The sequence below is a fragment of the Rhinoraja longicauda genome, chromosome 8, assembly GCF_053455715.1.
Source record: "Rhinoraja longicauda isolate Sanriku21f chromosome 8, sRhiLon1.1, whole genome shotgun sequence".
NCBI lineage: Eukaryota > Metazoa > Chordata > Chondrichthyes > Rajiformes > Arhynchobatidae > Rhinoraja > Rhinoraja longicauda.
Window position 1 is genome coordinate 60,411,941 of NC_135960.1, and position 19,878 is coordinate 60,431,818.

The 19,878-nt window shown below is 41.0% G+C and overlaps 1 protein-coding gene across 1 annotated transcript in view; it reads right to left on the minus strand.

Annotated features, from left to right (window-relative positions):
- LOC144596024 (uncharacterized) overlaps nucleotides 1-19,878 on the minus strand; it is a 239,457-nt gene that overhangs the window by 89,634 nt on the left and 129,945 nt on the right. Inside the window, exons 13-18 of the mRNA XM_078404094.1 lie at nucleotides 19,106-19,159; nucleotides 18,825-18,878; nucleotides 17,553-17,597; nucleotides 16,520-16,573; nucleotides 13,119-13,163; nucleotides 11,751-11,804 (exon numbers count right to left, since the gene is read on the minus strand). Of these exons, the coding sequence (XP_078260220.1) occupies nucleotides 11,751-11,804; nucleotides 13,119-13,163; nucleotides 16,520-16,573; nucleotides 17,553-17,597; nucleotides 18,825-18,878; nucleotides 19,106-19,159 (306 nt within the window). The remainder of the gene's footprint in view (nucleotides 1-11,750; nucleotides 11,805-13,118; nucleotides 13,164-16,519; nucleotides 16,574-17,552; nucleotides 17,598-18,824; nucleotides 18,879-19,105; nucleotides 19,160-19,878) is intronic.

The following is a 19,878-nucleotide window of genomic DNA, read 5'->3' on the forward strand; positions in this document are numbered from 1 at the left end:
CAGAGAGTTGTGAATGCTGCCAGTCTATCTGAGAATGAACAGCCATGATCACATTGAATGGCGGTGCTGGCTCGAAGGGCCAAATGGCCTCCTCCTGCACCTATTGTCTATTGTCTATTGTTTATCACACAAACCAGTCTATCCCCCCCCCCCCCCATCTACTCTCCATGCTGCCTTGGGAAAGCAGGTAACATAATCAAGGACCATTCACACTCCAGTCATTCCCACTTCTCCTCTCTTCCATCAGGCTGAAGGTACAGAAGCTTGAAAGCATGTATCAACAAATTCAAGAACAGCTTCTCCGCTGTTGTTATCACTCTCTTGAATGGACCTCACATGCTCATTGTATTTCTGATCCAAATATGAATTCCCAACCTATTTATCCAATCTATCCCATTGTGGCCGTTGCACTTTTTATTATCTGCACTTTGTCAGTGACTTTGATTCTAAATTCTGTTTCTTTTCTCCTTTCTACTACCTGATGTATTCAAGTATGGGATGAATTGATAGATAGCACACAACCTTTTTCACTGCATGCCAGCACACGTGACGATAATAAACCAATACCAACATTTACATTCGGTCATATATGTTAACCTTGTAGACACCTGACCACACACTCTGCTTCCAAAATATGCTTACACTGAATTGTATACAATAATCCAGATGCATTCTCATCTTGGACTCTACAATTGGAACAAGACAATCCAACACTGAAGTTCAAATCCTCTTGTAATAAGAGGTCAGCAGATGATTTGCCTTACTAATGCTTGCTGGATCTTCATGCTAACTTTCAGGGATCTGTCCATCAGGTCATTGAGGTTCCTTTAAACAGTAACACCTTTCATTGTTTGTCCATCTGGAAAATATTCCATCTTTCTACTTTTGCCACCAAAGTGGGCACTATCACATTTTTCTATACTACATTCAAAATATCGTGCTTTTCCTCTTTCACTGAGTCTGTCCAATGCCTTTTGAAACATTCTTGCCACCGCTTCACAGGCCACACTGTCAATCAACGTTTATTATCAGCAAACTTGCATCTATTACACAGGATCCCCTCATTCAAATCATCCCACTGGTCTCAGCCTCTCAATCCTAAAATAATATATTTATTCCTGGTCTGTTTTTATCCATTAACTAATCTTCAATCCATACCTGTATGTCATCTCAAATATCATGAGCTCTAATTTTGTTTAACAAATCTCATCTAGCACCATATCATAGGCCTTCCAAGAGGCCAGTTGGGTTATTTTGGTTTAGTTTAGTTTATTGTCACGTGTACCGAGGCACAGAACAAAATCAGCAAATTGACCATTATCTATTCGGTAATTTTCAACCCCTCAATAAATTAAATAGATTTATCAAAATGATTTCACCTTCAGACACCAATGTACTTGCAACTCTTCCCAATCCTATTATTACTTCCTGGGTTTGCTTCCAACAAGAAACGTGTGTCTGATGGGAATGATGGTAAACATGTAACCCTCATCTCCATTGACAATAGATCAAGGCATATTCCTAGTAGGGAGTTGAGATGCAGGGTCAAATAAAGGAGAGCTGCTGGAGAAGCCCAGCAGGTCACCCAGCATCCATGGAGACAAATGGACTGGTGACATTTCGGGTCGAGACCCTTCATGAGTACTGCCCCATTTTACTCTTCCACTGAGATCCAGGGCAGTGATCTACCCACATAAAGATACAGTGCCAGAAACAACCCACAACACACACTGCTGCATGCATTAGAAAACAAGGCAATTTAAAAAGGAATGAAAATTAAAGTGCTTCTTCCATGCTCGACTGCAGTGTTGCTTTGAGAGAAGTGGAAGCTATAGCAACTGAATTTGCTACAAATTTCTTCATGAACTTATTTTTTTAGTTGCCGGCTGGAAGCCGTCTCTTGAGCAGTGGAGCATGCTGCTCAACTTTCCCACTAAATGAGCCAGATTTGTCTGTATTTTCCACTAGGTCTTAGTGTTAATGATTTCACAGAACAAGCATGTATATCTGCCTTGTGGAGGAGGCTAAAGTCAGAATTGCAATGACAGCTGTTCACCCAAAGGAAAAGTTAGTGCCAGGCCATGAAGTATAATACTCTGTAGTTTTCATTCGTCAGATCTCAAGGGAATTGTACTCTCGGACTGTGCCAAAACAGCTAATGTTTTCCTTCACTTCATGAACTATGATTATTTTATTTTTGTCTGACTCTTCATATGATACAAATAGCTATTAAAATTTGACAAAAATGTAGAAAAATTAAATGGCTCTAATTATTCTGCTTCATGGAAAGGCTCACCATTAAAACAATGCTCTAAGTATTGAGATACTGTAACAGAAAAAAAGGGAATCAATTCATCTTGAGGAGTTAAACAACACACTGATTTTTTTCTCTCTTCAATGGTTCTGTTAATAGTCAAATATTGGTTTAGCCCTCAAGATTACTAGCAGCGTTGGGAAAGTATGGTGTCCATCCTGGTTTTAAATCAAAGCCTGCTCAGCAAAATAAAATCTGAAGAAGGGTCTCAACCTGAAAAGTCATCTATCCATGTTCTCCAGAGATGCTGCCTGACCCGCTGAATTACTCCAGCACTTTATGTCCTTCTGTGTCAACCAGCACCTGCAGTTCCTTGTTTCTATAAAGTAAAATCTTGTTTGCTTGTGATAATAACCAAGAGTAGAATTTCTAGAATAACGGCAAAGTTGCAAAGAAAGCATCTATTAGCCAGGGAGCATTAGCAGATAATCACACTCCCCGAGACAGGGTTGTGAGGCTGGAAGCAGGTTTTCTTTTCTAGAGGGCAGCAGTGAACTTGTTGCAACTTGGTTTGGTTGACATCAACACCGCTGGGGTTGCAGACAGTGAGGAAGACTGCCAAAGTGTACCTCGGGATATTGATCAACCACAGAAGTGGGCGGGTAAATGGCAGATGGAGTTTAATCCAAGCAAGTGTTAGGAGTTTGATTTTGGGAGGTTGAATGTAAGGACAAGGTGTACAGTTTATGGTAAGGCCCTTAATAAATGTTGTTGCCAATGTCGAGGTATCTTGGTGTCTAAGTCCAGAGCTCCATGAAAGAATCAACACAAGTGGATAGAGTGGTAAAGAAGGCAGACGGTAAGCTCACCTTCATTGGTTTAGAGCATTGAGTATAAGAATCAGGAAGTCAAAATGCTTCTCTATCAGTGTAGGAAAGAACTGCAGATGATGGTTTAAATCAAAGGTAGACGCAAACTGCTGGAGTAACTCCGCGGGACAAGCAGCATCTTTGGAGAGACCCTTGTCCAGAGATGCTGCCTGTCCCGCTGAGTTACTCCAGCATTTTGTGTCTACCTTTGATTTAAACCAGCATCTGCATTTCTTTCCTAGACATTTTGTCCGCTCCACTGCGAAATCTCCTCCTCTCTCCGACGAGAGTTCAGCAAAACATCCTCTCTCACTGCTCCCGCTCTGTGATTCCTCCTTCCCTCCGACAGCTGAAGAAGAGTCTCGACCCAAAACGCCACCCATTCCTTCTCTCCAGAGATACTGCCTGTTCCGCTGAGTTACTCCAGCATTTTGTGTCTACCTGCTTCTCTATAAGACTATGGTTAGGTTGCATTTGGAGTATTGTGTGCAGTTCTTGCTATCTTATTACATGAAGGACGTGGAGGCTTTGGAGAAGGCGAAGAAGCGGTTTCCCAGAATGCCGCCTGGTTTAGGGACAATTAGCTAAAAGGAAAGTTTGGACAAATTTGGATAGTTTTCTCTAGAACACCAGAAGTTGAGGTGATATCTGATAAAAGTATATAAAATTATGAGAGTCACAGATAGGGTAGAGGGTCAGTATCTATGTCCCTGGATGGAAATGTCAAAGGCGAGAGAGCATAGATCTAAGATGAGTGGGGCAAAGCTTAAAGAAGATGTCCGGGGAGCCTGGAATGCTCGCCAGAGGTGTGGCGGAGGCAGATACATCACCGGTATTTAAGAGGCTTTTAGATAAGCACTTTGATATGCAGGGAAGAGGAGGGATATGTATCAGGTGCAGTCAGAGGCGATGAGTTTATCTTGGCATAATGCTCGGCATAGTGGGCTGAAGGGGCCTGTTACTGTGCGGTACATTTCTATGTTCCATGTTCTAATTTCAGCCGCTAGCACCAAACTTACTGAGAGATTTGTATTGTAAGAAAATAACTGCAGATGCTGGTACAAATCGAAGGTATTTATTCACAAAATGCTGGAGTAACTCAGCAGGTCAGGCAGCATCTCAGGAGAGAAGGAATGGGTGACGTTTCGGGTCGAGACCCTTCTTCAGACTGATGTCACCCCCTGACAAAGGAAGGATATAGGTGGAGACAGGAAGATAGAGGGAGAACTGGGAAGGGGGAGGGGAAGAGAGGGACAGAGGAACTATCTGAAGTTGGAGAAGTCAATGTTCATACTGCTGGGCTGCAGACTGCCCAAGCGAAATATGAGGTGCTGTTCCTCCAATTTCCGGTGGGCCTCACTATGGCACTGGAGGAAGCCCATGACAGAAAGGTCAGACTGGGAGTGGGAGGGGGAGTTGAAGTGCTCAGCCATCGGGAGATCAGGTTGGTTATGGCGGACTGAGCGAAGGTGTTGAGCAAAACGATCGCCGAGCCTGCGTTTGGTTTCGCCGATGTAAAGAAGTTGACATCTAGAGCAGCGGATGCAATAGATGAGGTTGGAGGAGGTGCAGGTGATTTGTATTTATGACTTCATTGAATAGACCACTACCAAATACCTTGTTCCACAATAATTGAGCAACAATTCTGTATGAGAGTACATGAATAAAGCAAAGCAAAAACATACTTAAAATAGTCACTGAAGCAGAAGCTAGAGTAGTAATAAACATATCAATGGATTGTTACAAATTACTCCTGAACGGTGTTTCATGGAATGTATATTGTGCTGTTTACTTTGAAAAACCTCAAGAGATAGGCAAGAACATATCTATGCTACATCTCAAAGAATTCAAAAGATCATCATTTAAAAGATGCATAAGATTTAAGAAGGTGTAGAATTTCAACTAAATTAAACCCACACTAGTCGGCAATAACATTTATAATTTGACTGTAATTGATACTGCTTTGGTGAGAGATATTCTGTTAACTTCAATCAAGAATAAGCTTGAGTTTATTAGTTTTCAATGTGCAACCTGGCGCAAGGTCAATCCCCATTGTAAAGTGAAATTCCTAGAATATCTAAGGTCATGCTGATTTCATTTGGTCAACGTTTAACGTAATCCTGTGCATCATAATTCAGCATCAGAATTCAACTGTTCAGGAGCTATGTATAATTATTATCATATGAAAATCTTTACATTTGATTCAAAGCTGGTAGCAGTACAAAAGGCTTAAAGCATCTTTACGTACAATTTTAACCTGGGAATGTCAAAACATTGGGTATTCTTAAGGTGCAGATGAACAGATTCTTGATTAGTAAGAGTGTCAGTGGTTAGGAGGGAAGGCAGGAGAATAGGGCTAAGAGGGAGAGACAGATCAGCCATGATTGAATGGCAGACTTGATGGGCCAAATGGCCTAATTCTGCTCCTATCACTTATGAACTTATGCTAGTGGGCGAGGTACAAAATAAAAAAGTGATGCTGTGCAGAGTTCAACTTAAGGGGGAGGGCGGGGGGGCTAGCTTAACTCCTGGCCTTTCTTAAATTGTGCAGCTCCATCCCCTGTGGGATAGAGGTTAAGTTTAACAGACAAAATAGGAGGACGCCAGGAGATGCTGAGGAATAAGGGAACAATTTCAAGCATGAAGATCGCCCCGATGTGGTGTTCAGGCAGGAAACTCCAGTGTGGGCAGAGAGGGAAAAGCCAATGACTATTGTGGGATTCAGGAATGTACTTCAGCTCCTCTTGAACCACAAAGAATCCACAGGAAAAATACCAATTCAAACATTTGCATTACAAGTTCACAAGTTATAGGAGTAGAATTAGGCCATTCGGCCCATCGAGTCTACTCCGCCGTTCAATCATGGATTGATCTCTGCCTCCTGATCCCATTCTCCTGCCTTCTCCCCATAACTCTTGACACACATTCTAATCAAGAATTTGTCTATCTCTGCCTTAAAAATATCCATCAGGTCCAGTGGTTTGGACTACACGGAGCTGGTCAGGGAAGGCAGCAGAACAACTCCAGGATTGCTCGCGAGACTTGGGGGATGTTCGAGGACTCGGCAATGGACCTGAACGAAAATGCCATGGTTGTTACTGAAATGTTTGGAAGAGTGTATTCCCTCCAAAGCCATCCAACTATTCCACGACCCTTGAAGCGGCCTTGAATGAACCAGGAGGTCCGTAATCTTTTGAGGGCCAGATCGCGGGCATTCAGGTTTGGCAACATAGATACATACAAATAGTCCAAAACAATCTTGATAAGGTCATCAAATTATCTGGTAAACTTGTTTTTGTTTGTTTATTACATTATCTCTTGGCCTGTTATGCTGCTGCAAGTAAGAATATCATTGTTCTGTTTCGGTACCTAAGACAATTAAATTCTTTTGACTCCCTTGATCTCACAGAATCATGACTTTCATACTTGAATCAGGGCACAGCTTGACTAACATTGAAACACCAAGTACACGACTTTCCCAATGTGCAGAATAAAATCAGATTGTGCTTCAAATGCAACCATCGCAAATTCACCTAGAATATTTGGGAAATGTGGAGTTTGCACTGATTACAATAATGTAATCAAAAATAGTAGCAGAAGTTGGCCATTTGCCCGCGGGTGTTGGCTCCAATATTCAATAAGATCATAGTTAATCTTCTACCTCGATACCATTTTCCTCCCCTGAATCCCTTAATTTCTAAATAACCATCAATCTGCGTCTTGAAAACATTTAGCAACTAAGCTTCCAAAGATTCACTGCCAACTGGGTGAACAATTTATTTTCATGTCAAGAAAGTACTTCAACTCCTCCTGTAACACAAAAAAATCCAGAGACAAAAAAGTGAATTTAAACATTTGTCTTGCCTTCCCGGCCTCTCAGCTGCCTAAACTCAGGATCTTTAGACTTAACCTCACAGAATCATGACTTTCATATTTTCTCTTCTTATGCTGAGCATAATTATATTATAAATTTTATTTATAATTTATAATTATATTGATTCTGCAATGCCTGGCTCTTGGCACCGAATATGGGAAAGTTTGTATGTTTCAATCAAACTACCTTTCATTCTTCTAAACTGCAGAGAATACGGTCCCAAATCCTTTTTGGGACAAATCCTCCTTTAAGGTCATCGATCTTGTGAATCTCACTCCAGTCCCTCCATCTCACTTCAGTCTCTTCATCCATAAGAAGACCAGAGGACATAGGTTTAAGGTGAAAGGGAAAAGATTTAATATGAACCTGAGGGGTAACTTTTTCACACAAAGCGTGCCGGATGTATGGAACAAGCTGCCAGAGGAGGTAGTTGAGGTAGGGACTATCCCAACATTTAAGAAGCAGTTAGACAGGTACATGGATAGGACAGGATTGGAGGGATATGGATCAAATGCTGGCAGTTGGGGCTAGTGTAGCTGGGACATGTTGGCCAGTGTGGGCAGGTTGGGGCAAAGGGCCTGTTTCCACACCGTGTCACTCTATGACTCCAGAGCAGAACACAGTAATCCAGCTAAAATTCCACTAGAGCCCTGTATCATTGTAGTGGGGTTTCTTTACTCTTGTACTCAAAACCTTTGGTAATAATTGTTTTCAATAAATTAAATATACTCCAAAGACGTACAGGTTTGTAGGTTAATTGGCTTGGTGTAAATGTAAATTGTCCCTAGTATGTGTCGGATAGTGTTAGTGTGCTGGGATTGGTGATTGGTGTGGACTCGGTGGGCCGAAGGGCCTGTTTCCGCGCTGCATCTCTAAAACTAAAAAAAAACTTTAAAATATGTTCCAGGTGTGAGAGTGCAAGAGTTGGACAGAACCACTACATTTGAGCACTATGAAAAGTCTATCATGAGGCAGTCTAAGGATTCTGAATTTAGGCAGCAGAGAGGCCAGGAAAGGTGAAAGCAAACACGTCGATACAAGGAACTGCTGATGCTACTTTAGAAAAGAAAAGACTTAATGACTTGTGCACATCCTGGTCTCACACAACACAACACCTTTCAGTTTCTCACCATTTAAAAGAAAAGCTCTACTTGTCTGTTTATTCTTCCAAAGTGTAAAAACTTATTTTTTTTCATCCTAAAAGTAACAACACAAGTAGATAAGGTAGGAAAATAACTGCAGATGCTGGTACAAATCGAAGGTATTTATTCACAAAATGCTGGAGTAACTCAGCATGTCAGGCAGCATCTCAGGAGAGAAGGGATGGGTGACGTTTCGGGTCGAGACCCTTCTTCAGACTGATGGAAGGGTCTCAACCCGAAACGTCACCCATTCCTTCTCTCCTGAGATGCTGCCTGACCTGCTGAGTTACTCCAGCATTTTGTGAATAAACACAAGTAGATAAAGCATTCTTGCTTTCATCGGTCAGGGCACTGAGTATTGAAGTTGGGAAGTCAAGTTAGAGCTGTTGAAACTTTGGTTCGGCCACATTTGGAGTATTGTGTCCATTTCTAAACATTGCAGGACGTGGTGCTTTTGGAGAGGGTGCAGAAGTGGTTCACTGAGATAATGCCCAGATTGAAGTGTGTTAGTGATTGGGAGAGGCCGGCCAAACTTGGATTATTTTCTCCAGCGTTCCAGAGGCTAAGGGGAAGTCTAATAGAAGCATATAAAATTCGGATAGGCATAGATAGGGGAGATATTCAGGTTCTATTCCCCAGAATGGAAATGACAAATACTAGAGTATTTTGGATCAAGATGAAAGACAGAATGTTCAAAGGAGAACAATGAGGCAGGTTTTCTTTACACAGAGGGCGGTAGGTGTCTGAAATGCACTACCAGGGGAGATGGCAGAAGCAGATACAATAGCAACATTTTAGAAGAATTTAGGCAGAGACGTGAAAAGGCACGGAGTAGAGCAGACAGATGGATTAGTTTATATTGGCACCATGGTCAGAGCCAAAGGGCCCCATTCCTGGACTGTTTTATGTTCTATCATTCATGGCATGTCCATGTCCTTTCACTTCACCTGCTTATATCCTCCTGAAGACACTCCCCATCCTCCTCCTCCTCACAATCTACAAAGCCACACAGCTTTGTAATATCAGCAAACTTGAATATACTAGTCATGTTCCCTCACCAAAAACGGCTAATATTGATTATCATCTCTGCCATTAGAACCTTTAGAAAGGAGATGAGGAGGAATTTGATTAATCAGAGGGTGGTAAATCTGTGGAATTCATTGCCACAGAAGGCTGTAGAGGCCAAAACAATGCATATTTTTAAGGCAGAGATTGATAGATTTGTGATTAGTACCGGTGTCAGGGGTTATGGGGAGAAGGCAGGAGGATGGGGTAGACCAGCCATGATTGAATGGTGGAGTAGACTTGATGGGCCGAATGGCCTAATTCTGCTCCTAAAACGTATGAACATTGATCAACAATTTATTGTGGTTAGGAAACAAAGGTCAATCCAGCCAACCAGAACCTCATGGTAAGTTAATAACGCTTCTGAAAATAACTGCTATTATGAGTCTGAAGAAGGGTCTTGACCCGAAATGTCACCCATTCCTTCTCTCCAGAGATGCTGCCTGTCCCGCAGTTACTGCAGCATCTTCAGTTTAAACCAGCATCCGCAGTTCCTTACTACACATTTTGTCTGCTATTATGACAAATGTATACAGCAGGATACTGGTTTAATCCCCAAATTAATGGTTGTCAGAGGTCACTGAGTGTTGTCTGTTATGTCTATGTGGGACAGTGCTGGAAACCGTGAGTCAGGTTTTGTGAACAACTTATGTTCTTTCCCACAATGCAGGAAGCACACACAAATTGTACTGTAGAAATCTTAGGATTAACAGAAGCCGACAACATAAGAGGCCATTCAACTCACTGTGCCTGTGCCAAAAAGAGGCACACAGCATTATCTCACTTTTCAACAATAGCTCCTTAACCCTCAAAAATCACAGTTTCAAGTACACATCAAGGTACTATGTGAATGTGATAAAGGTTCTGCCTCTATTATTCATTCTAACAGTGAGTTCCAAACTCCTACCACCCTTTACCCTGCGTTACAAGAAATCACACACGAGGATCTTCCACACCTCACCTGATCAGTCTGAAGAAGGGTCTCGACCCGAAACGTCGCCCATTCCTTCTCTCCTGAGATGCTGCCTGACCTGCTGAGTTACTCCAGCATTTTGTGAATAAATACCTTCGATTTGTACCAGCATCTGCAATTATTTTCTTATAGTAGCAATAGAAGATCACTCTCTAAGATGGCCCGCGAACTCAGATGTATTGACACCAACATCAACACCCTGCTTGAGTCAGAATTGAGAAAAGATGGCCAATTCTAAGAACAAGGTTATGCTACACCTTCATCTGGAAGAGCAAACTGGAAGAAAATCTTTGCTTCATGGTGTGGGCTTAGCCATCAACAATGAGCTAGTCTTGCAATACAGCAACCTAACCCTGCGAGAAAGCCAGTGTCAAATGACCTTCACGGACAACCCAACGTGGAACCATAACACACTGTAGTCATCGAAGGTATTTATTCACAAAATGCTGGAGTAACTCAGCAGGTCAGGCAGCATTATGCTGAGTTACTCCAGCATTTTGTGAATAAATACCATCGATTTGTACCAGCATCTGCAGTTATTTTCCTATTATTCTTACACTGTAGTCATCAATACCTCAACCATGGATCAAACACAATGGACTTTGTGAAGAGCAGGTGGAAACCAAGCCTAAATGGTGGAAGGTGAGCAGCACCTCTCTAACAGCCCTCCCACTCCCCTGGGCTGCCAAGCACCTTGTGGTATCTGTGGTAGAATCATCAGGTCCACGATCATATTGTCAGTCATCTCACAACCAACAGAATTGGGCTGGAAGAACATTACCCTGGACCCTCGGGATCTGAGATGCAAATCGGTGCCCATTACAGCAAAACAAACACATTACATGGCTGGATTTTTAAATCAGTGCTTTTTTTAGCAGGATTTCATTGGAAAAGCAGCACGTTCAATAATGCTGTGGTGCAACAGCTCTGGGTACACGTGCAACTAGTGGAAGGACATTTGAATCCACAGCAAACCGACTCAACGGAGGCAAAAACACGACTAATGGAGCCAAGCTGACATAACTAGGAATCACTGACGTTTCTCAAGCTAAGTTTCAGCAAAAAAAAAAAAATTCACAGCAACTATCTGGCACGGGACACAAAACAAACAAGTCAAGAGTTTTATTTCCCTTGTAACAAATTCTACCATGTAATCCCTGTATTAGATCATCATTCCATTCATCTCTCTTTCAAAAATAATATTTTGCAGAAGACTCCCCCGATGTATTCACAATTTGGCACCAGATTTCACAGATCAGATATGCTTTTAACAGAAACCGATAACAATCGCGATTAGAAATTAAGAATAGCAGTCAAAAATATTCCTCAGAAATGTTCCAGAAAACATGCAAATGTGGACAAATGTGTGTTAAGGTGATTCTTCAAATCTACGGACATTGCAAATTAGAGACGTTTGGAAAAGTTTCTGCTTTAGGATGATCTTCCTTGAAGTAGGTCATGCGCCAAGGTGAGCAGCGGGAAGGAAAAACAAAGTGTGAGAGTCAGGAGCTTAGAATACTGCATTATCTGTTTCAGCTCCAATGAAGAGTTACAAACAGAGTTTTATAATTACCTTAGCACCAGGCTGGCCTGGGAAACCTGAAGCGCCCATTAAACCAAGTGGACCCTAAATAAAATAAATATCATTACATATAACTGCAATTATGAAAGACAAATAATGTCCTCTATAAGATTTATTGAAGACTCCAAGTACCTGAGCCTCCCTACATTAACTGGAGAAGTGATGCTCTCAGTACTGTATGTTTACTTTGGGCAGCAATCAAGAATCAAAGTTACATTAATGAGGTTTGTAAAAGTAGCTCATAATCAAAATCACAAAATGTAAAATCAAATATTTCTATTACGCACTGTGATGGGAAAAGCATAGTGTAAAGATAACAATGAATCAATCTGTTTAGCAATTAATGTTTACAGCGGTCAATTAACCTACAAACCCACACGTCCTTTTTGGACGTGGGGGCAAATTGGAGAACCAGGAGGAATCCCATGGAGACGCTGCTTTGTTTGCTAGCAACTACTTTGAGAAGTGAAGCCAAGTATAAACACCATACCAGGAAACAAAAGTCATAATAGATAGATATATTTCTGATTTTTTTGTGGACTGTTAATTTTAAAAAGAAATGTAAAACTATTGCTGTTGCTGCTTTGTTTGCTAGCAACTACTTTGAGAAGTGAAGCCAAGTATAAAAAATGGAAACAGATCCAAAGAGTTTGGCAACTCTGTCACAAACCTAATGAGCATTAGTGAATACATTGTAAAGTTTGCCATGACATCAGCTCAGGAACATGGATGGTTTCTAGCCTGGTTGGTTTATGACCCGTTATCTATGACAGTTTTATTATCAGCAAATAACGTATGATCCTTTCTTTCATTTCACAATTAATACCATTTGCAAGCAGATTCTGTCAAGATGAGCTGTGGCTGTGCAAAATAGGAGGGAGCCAAAAAACCAAATTACATTTGGTTTTGCATTGAAGGGCCTTCACTGATTAAACCACTCGCTTCAAAGTAATGCTGAGAAACCAAAGCAAGGTCGGCAGAGGGGCGCAGCTGGCAGAGCTACTGCCTCACGGCGCCAGAGACCCAGGTTCCATCCTGACTTCAGCTGCCGGGGTGGAGTTTGCACGTTTTCTCTGCGACTCCATGGGATTCCTCCAGGTTCACCAATTTGCCCCCACGTCCAAAAAGGACGTGTGGGTTTGTAGGTTGATTGACCTCTGTTAATTGCCCCTAGTGTGTAAGAAATGATTGAGAAAGTGAGATAACATAGAACTTGTGTGAATGAGTGATCAATCATTGGCATGGACTGGGTGGGCTGAAGAGCACGTTTCCATACTCCACAAAACTAAACTAAGTGGGGACATGATAGCAGGCATGATATTACATCTAACCACAGGGCGAATACAAAATGTCACTCACCGTTGAACCTGGCAGACCAGGGGCACCAATAGCCCCGCGAGGACCCTGCAGGCAAAAGAAGAAAACATTTCAGAAATATTTTGTTGCTGATGTTTTCAATGTTTTCTCTGTATCCATTCATAACAACACAATGCCTCTGTGTACATAAGTCTCTGCGCAAGTTAATTTTCAATTGCAGTTGACCATGCAGAGTTGTACGAGTTATTTTACAAATGAAAATTTATATTCCCAGTAACAAAGTGAACACTCATGCTAACTCTACCCTCTGGAGTGCTGCACCAACTTGGCTTCTGATTTGCTTCTCAATTGCTGCCCCAAACCCAAATAAATCTAGAATGTGCAATCGAAGGTATAGACTGTAATACAACTTTTGAAAAATGTTTTGCACAATAACATGATTTACAATCGAAATGAATTATCTTCTGCTTCTTTCAATACTCTCATTGAAGTGTCTCTTTGAACCCACAGTCTTTCCCAGAGTTTTTGCATTCTTCTCACAGAGCAATGGAGTCGTGAACTGAATTTAGTTTCAGTTTAGTTTATTGTCACATGTACCGAGGTACAGTGAAAAGCTTTTTGTTGCGTGCTAGCCAGTCAGCTGAAAGACAATACATGATTACAATCAATCCATTTACAGTGTATAGATACATAATAAGGGAATAACATTTAGTGCAAGGTAAAACCAGCAGAGTTAAAGTAGGAAATGTTGCTGTAGGAGTACAGATTTAAGAGTGTGGAGCGATTGTAATGTGAGTTTGTAGATTTGCCTCAATGGCCAGCACGCGAATAGTCGCCTGTGTTGGGCTCCATCTTGGAAGCAGATCTTAGAAGCAGAATTTAGTCTCTAGTCAGCCACCATGAACAGCTGCATTCAATAACACTCCTTCTTTAGCTATGTCTGGGTCCCATTGTAAACAATTCCCCGCTAACATTTGATCTACATGCAACGGCAAGGCCGGCAAGTTTGCAAAGAAAAGAGATTAGTAATAACTTGGCTTTGGATTTCATGAGAGGTGAACACACTCTGTATAGTTTAGCCTCAGACACAGACAAAATGTCTGATTCTATAGAAACATGTTGGGAAATGATTACAGATTTAAATGTTTATGCACTCGGGCTTCAAATTTGTTTACAGGAGAAGGATTTACAGCAAATCTGATCGTAGAATGGGGTAAACCCTGACAAATGCTAAAGCTCTAAGCTTCTGATAATTCCTTTCAACTTTTAGATAAATCTTTAAAGTAGGTTTCTGAATAAAATGGGGAGTGAGAGCAAGACATATGTTTTGGCAGTATGAGATTAATTGATCCGAGGGCCAAAACTGACAAGCTTATTTGTATCCTTTCAACTGAGGATCAAAGAGTGATTTTGGAATGTCTTACACGTGCAGCTACTTGCAAAAGCATTCATCTTTGCCATGTGAACACTCTGACGCTTATGAATAAGGGAATAATTCAAGGTATTCTGTGGAGAGGTTGGCAAAGGGAATAACTTCAGAACAGGTGCTGTTCTGCGAAGATAGATGGTGGCAGGAAGGAAAGTTGTCCGAATGAACGTTTCTGGCTCGATCTCCATGGTCTATGTGCGATTTCCTCCCTAACTGGCGGATCAGGTCCACTAATTGACCAACCTTGTGATCGAGAGAAATGGGGAAGCACAACCAGCTAAATGCTTGGTCGTGAAATAACTTAGGAAAGGATGAACGCACAATGATAACAATTAAAAATTAATTCCTGTCGAATAATAAAATAATAATAGTAATAGTAATAGTAATAATAATAATAATGGAACCATCTGAACAGATCAAGCAATGTGAATTTCAGACATAGTGCACAACTAACCAAAAATATTCCTCATTGAGTCAAGACTCTTGACTGAATTTCACACTTTATTGTTTATATTTGTTCATTAAATTTGGTCAATAAATGATTTGTTTGCAATATTATGAATGCACAGCCATTCCTAAATTATATGAAATATCCAAGATAGGGGGAACAGAAATATATAAATAAGTTATGGAGATCATTTATATTTTGAATCTGAAGTCACAAACATGCGTTGTTTCACCAAACCCATGTCTCTCTTTTCAGTAAATGAAATAGATATATATGGCGATAATTTATTCAGGATTCTCCAATTGCCCATGTAATTTTGAGGGAGGAAAATTAGATACAAAGTGCTGGAGTAGCTCAACAGGTCAGGCAACATCTCTGGAGAATATATACAGGCAACGTTTCGGGTTGGGACCCATCTTCAGACTGATTGTTGCAGAGGGGAGAAAGCTGAAAGGGAGGCAGGGGCTGGATAAATCTTGGCAGTGATCGGTAGATACAGGTACGAGGGGGTTTGATTGGGCAGATGGTTGGACAAAGCCCAGGGATGAAATGACAAAACGCTGTGGGATAAGGAGATAAGGAGAGAAGAGGCAGGAAATGTGAAGCCAGAGAAAGGGATATAGGTGGAAGGGAATGCGGGGAATGGGGGGGGAAGAGAAAGGGGGCGGGATTGTGGAAAAAATGGGTGCGCATCCAAGTGAGGCACTGAGAACAGAGGGGTGGGAAAAAAAGGTGGGGGGGGGGGCGGGTGGTTGCTGATTAATAGTGCTTGTGGATCTTTCATGGAAGATGAAGCCCAAGCTATACTAAACAATTGCAAGAAGTCTCTTTGTTATTTATCCCTTTAGCCACGGGAAAGATTCAAGACTCCCCTGGGCCGCGAATGCCGTGGTAGTTAAGGGTGTGTATCCGTACTTCAGAATGGCTGTGATATCTTGGGTATGAAGCTGTGCACTGACGAGTTCTCACTGGTAATGTGGCAGAATATTTGTTTGGAAAGATTCTCTTCAGGCATTAGATGATATGGTTGGGATCATTTCCAAGTACCCCCATTTTCAGATGTCACTCGGCATGGCTGTTCCCCTGCTGATCTGATCTCACACCAAACCCGCACTAGCTGAATTTCCCTTTGAGTGCAATTCCATCCACCCCTGCCTCCATTGCCCAGACAAAGTCCTGCATCCCATTCAGTGGCCTCCCTGCAATAACCAACTGCCCCAATCCATCGTCCTCTGGCAATTTGCCAGGTTTTAAAGCAGGAAACCTGTTGAGATAACCATGAGCAGTTTCTGCCTTTCAATTCAGCAGGACCTGTATGAAACCATCACTTTGAAACCTCCCTGGCCCTGTGTCCTCCTCTCCGCTTTCTTGCTGGTTCGAAATTATTATCGGGCCAATTCTTCACAATTATTGACCTGTTTCACAGTGAAATATGTCCGGGGCATAAATTGCCCAGGGACATGAGGGATTTTGACATACTTCTCCTTCTATTAAAATAAATCAACAATCGGTAGAACAATAGAAAGTTTGAGTGGTCAAAGGAAGCAACTTCAATATTGTACTCACTGTAGATCCTTGAGGTCCTGATCGACCCCTTTCTCCCGAAAGACCTCGTGGACCCTGTAAAAAAAATAAGTGTTACAAAGATTGCCTGTGAGGAAGATGATAAAGATCGCCAATATGAATCCAAATATGTTCCTTCAGCAAAACTCCAATCTGAAAACCTATGAAAGAACATTAAAAAATATTCTCCCTAAAATCCTTGATTTCCCATCAAGTGTCAGGATTTTATCTTCCCTCAGTGAGCTAGCTTTTCTGTTACTTTATATTTATTAGGGCATCACTCATTTTAATCTGTTCTTGATTTACTTCCCTCTTTCATAAAAAATGATGTGAAGTATTAGAAATTGCTATCCCCACCAACCTCTGTGTTTCACCAGCTCACCATCTTGCTACACCATACTGTATGTTTTATTTTTTCCTTAGTACCTAATCAGATGTACAGCACTTTGGTCAACGTGGGTTGTTTTTAAATGTGCTATACAAATAAAAATTGATTGATTGATTGATCTTCACCATAAATGGATGGAATATATTTGATATTAAAATGCATCTTTGGCGATTTCCCTCCTCCCATCATCTTCTTGATTTTGTTAACCCTTTTAATCCATGTTGTGATTTCCATTTTATGTCTTATTTTTTCATATCCTTTTCTTTAAAAAAAATGTCCACAATATATTCACACTTGGTGTCATGTGATCCATTTAAACACTTCACTTTTAATTGCATCGATTCCTTCTGCATCATTATAAATGTCGCATCTTATAAATGTAGCACTGTTTGATCTGTGATTGTTTGTGACAGTATTTCTTTTCAACGCATTTAGCTCAGTCTCTACTTTTATAATATCTGCTCTGGATTAGTCCGAGGGTGTTTTTCTTTTGTTTGTAACGCTTTCTTAAGGTTTTAATCCTGTCTTTTGTAATGAAGTTATCCACCTGACCTGTTTCACGACTCAAAATAAGGGATCAAAAATAGAAATAAATTCTCGGCTGTCCAGGAGATAAGCAAAGAACCCAATTCCCAGCAGGACACTTACCAGAGAACCCGGAGCCCCCATTGCACCAACAGAGCCGAGATCACCCTACAGCGGGTGAATAAAAACAGGATCAGATAACAATGCCATCATTCGTTAAACAGCTGTTGATTTACACATAACCGAGATCTGGTTTTCTGGGAATTGTGGGGAAAATGCAACATTCATAAGTAAAACTAGAAACAAAAATATAAATTGAATTGAATTGAATACTTTGAATTTGAATTGAATACAAGTCACAGTGGAATTCTTTGCTTGCATACCCAAGGTATGCAAATAGTCGCCCATAAAGGTCGCTTACAAAGTTACAAATTCCCCCCCCTCCCATGCCAGGTCCCATTTTGTTCTTCCCCCCTCCTCCCCTCCTCCCCCCTCCCCCCCCCCACCCTCACGGAGGCTCCCCCAGGCCAGCTCCTCCTTTGTTCCTTCCCTCGGCATAGCTCCATTCATTATTTTTTTGATTACAAAATAAATATAGTGACCCTTGAGATCGACGTCAGTGTTCGCTGCACTAATCAATACCCAAAGTAATCTTATTGAAACTTAACGAATAGTGAAAGGCCTGGATAGCGTGAATGTGGAGAGATGTTTCCACTAGTGGGAGAGTCCAGGACCCTAGGCCAGAGCCTCAGAATATAAGGACGCACATCTTGAAAGGAGATGAGGAGGAATTTCCTTAGTCAGAGGGTGGAGAATGTGTGGGATTCATTGCCACCGATGGCTGTGAAGGCCAAGTAAATTGATATTTTTAAGGCAGAGATTGATAGATTCTTGATTGGTATGAGGGTGTCGGGGGCTATGGGGGGAAGGCAGGAGAATGGGGTTAAAAGGGAAAGCTCGATCAGCAATAATTGAATGGTGGAGTAGACTTGATGGTATAATTCTGCTCCTAGAACTATTGAACAAATGGTGAGCTATTGTTTGACACAATTTGGCATAATTGGAGCAGAACTACTAAATTACGACCCACAGTCAAAGCTTTGTTATTCTCCGTTTGTGCTTAGTAGTTGCAAAGTTGTACTCCAGAACTTTACTCAACATTCAGTAAGTACAGCTTTAAGGATACTTCCCTCAAGTTACCCATCCATAAATGCTTAATGGGTGTGCCTGAAACTCCTCCAAAAATAATTTAGTAAATACATTAATAACTTCTAAACATGTTGGGCAAAAAATTCTAGGCAAATCTAATGGCCATATATTCACAGACATTAACTGCATAACGTAACATTGTACAGTTCAGTCAAGTTGCACATCATTTCACCATTATATTGTCACCTTCTGGCCAACAGCTCCAATTTCACCTTTTCGTCCGTCAAGACCAAGTTTTCCCTGTGATTAATAGTTTAAAAGACATTAGTGAAATACTTTACATTGAAAAACTATTTTTATGTATCACTAACACAGTAGTTTAGATAAATGTTACTGAAGCAAAAGCTGTGGCTCACATAATGGATGCACAAGCTAACCGATTGCAACACAGATAAACACTGCCTTATAGTTGCTTAATAAATTAACATGAAATGACTAATAATTGTGTGTGTTTTATGCTTACTTACCCTCATACCCTTGATACCAGGAAAGCCAGGGGCACCTGGGAAACCTCGAGAACCCTGAAAGCAAAGCAATAATTTAACATCCCGAGGTGCAAGTAGTGTTCATTTAGTTTAATCACACAGTTTATGTATCTTGGATAGTTGAGAAGCAACAGTGAAGATAATATAACTTAGTTTATCTGTAGCTTGACAAGAAAAGACCTTGTGTTTATTTTGAATTTTTTATCAACAAGATACTTCAGGGTCATTTATGATGTTTGACGTTTGTAAAATGGGAAAATTGCAGCTAATTTACTCTGAGCAAGGCTTCATAAGCAGTAATTAGACAAATGAAGAAATAATGTTTGATTGAGGAATAAAGACAGACAGACAGACAGACAGACAGACAGACAGACAGACAGACAGACAGACAGACAGACAGACAGACAGACAGACAGACAGATAGATTTTTTTTAAAAGACAGAAAAAATACAGACAAACAAATAACTAAATAAATAAATGGTACAATAATACAGTAGTGTGGAATTTTTTAATATATGCCTGAAAGGTTCATTCAGTTTCTCTATCTACAGATGCTGCCTGGCCCATTGCATATTTTTAGTTTTGAACAGGAGGCAAGGTCAGGGTAAGGATGTAACGGTCAACTTAAAACAGTCCTTCTTTTGATCTCACAGAAAAAGATTTTAAACAGTTTATTATCTTGTCTGTTTGTTTTAATAACCTATCTTTCCTAACTTACAACAGGTAGGGCAGCAGTATGGAACCCTCTGGAACTC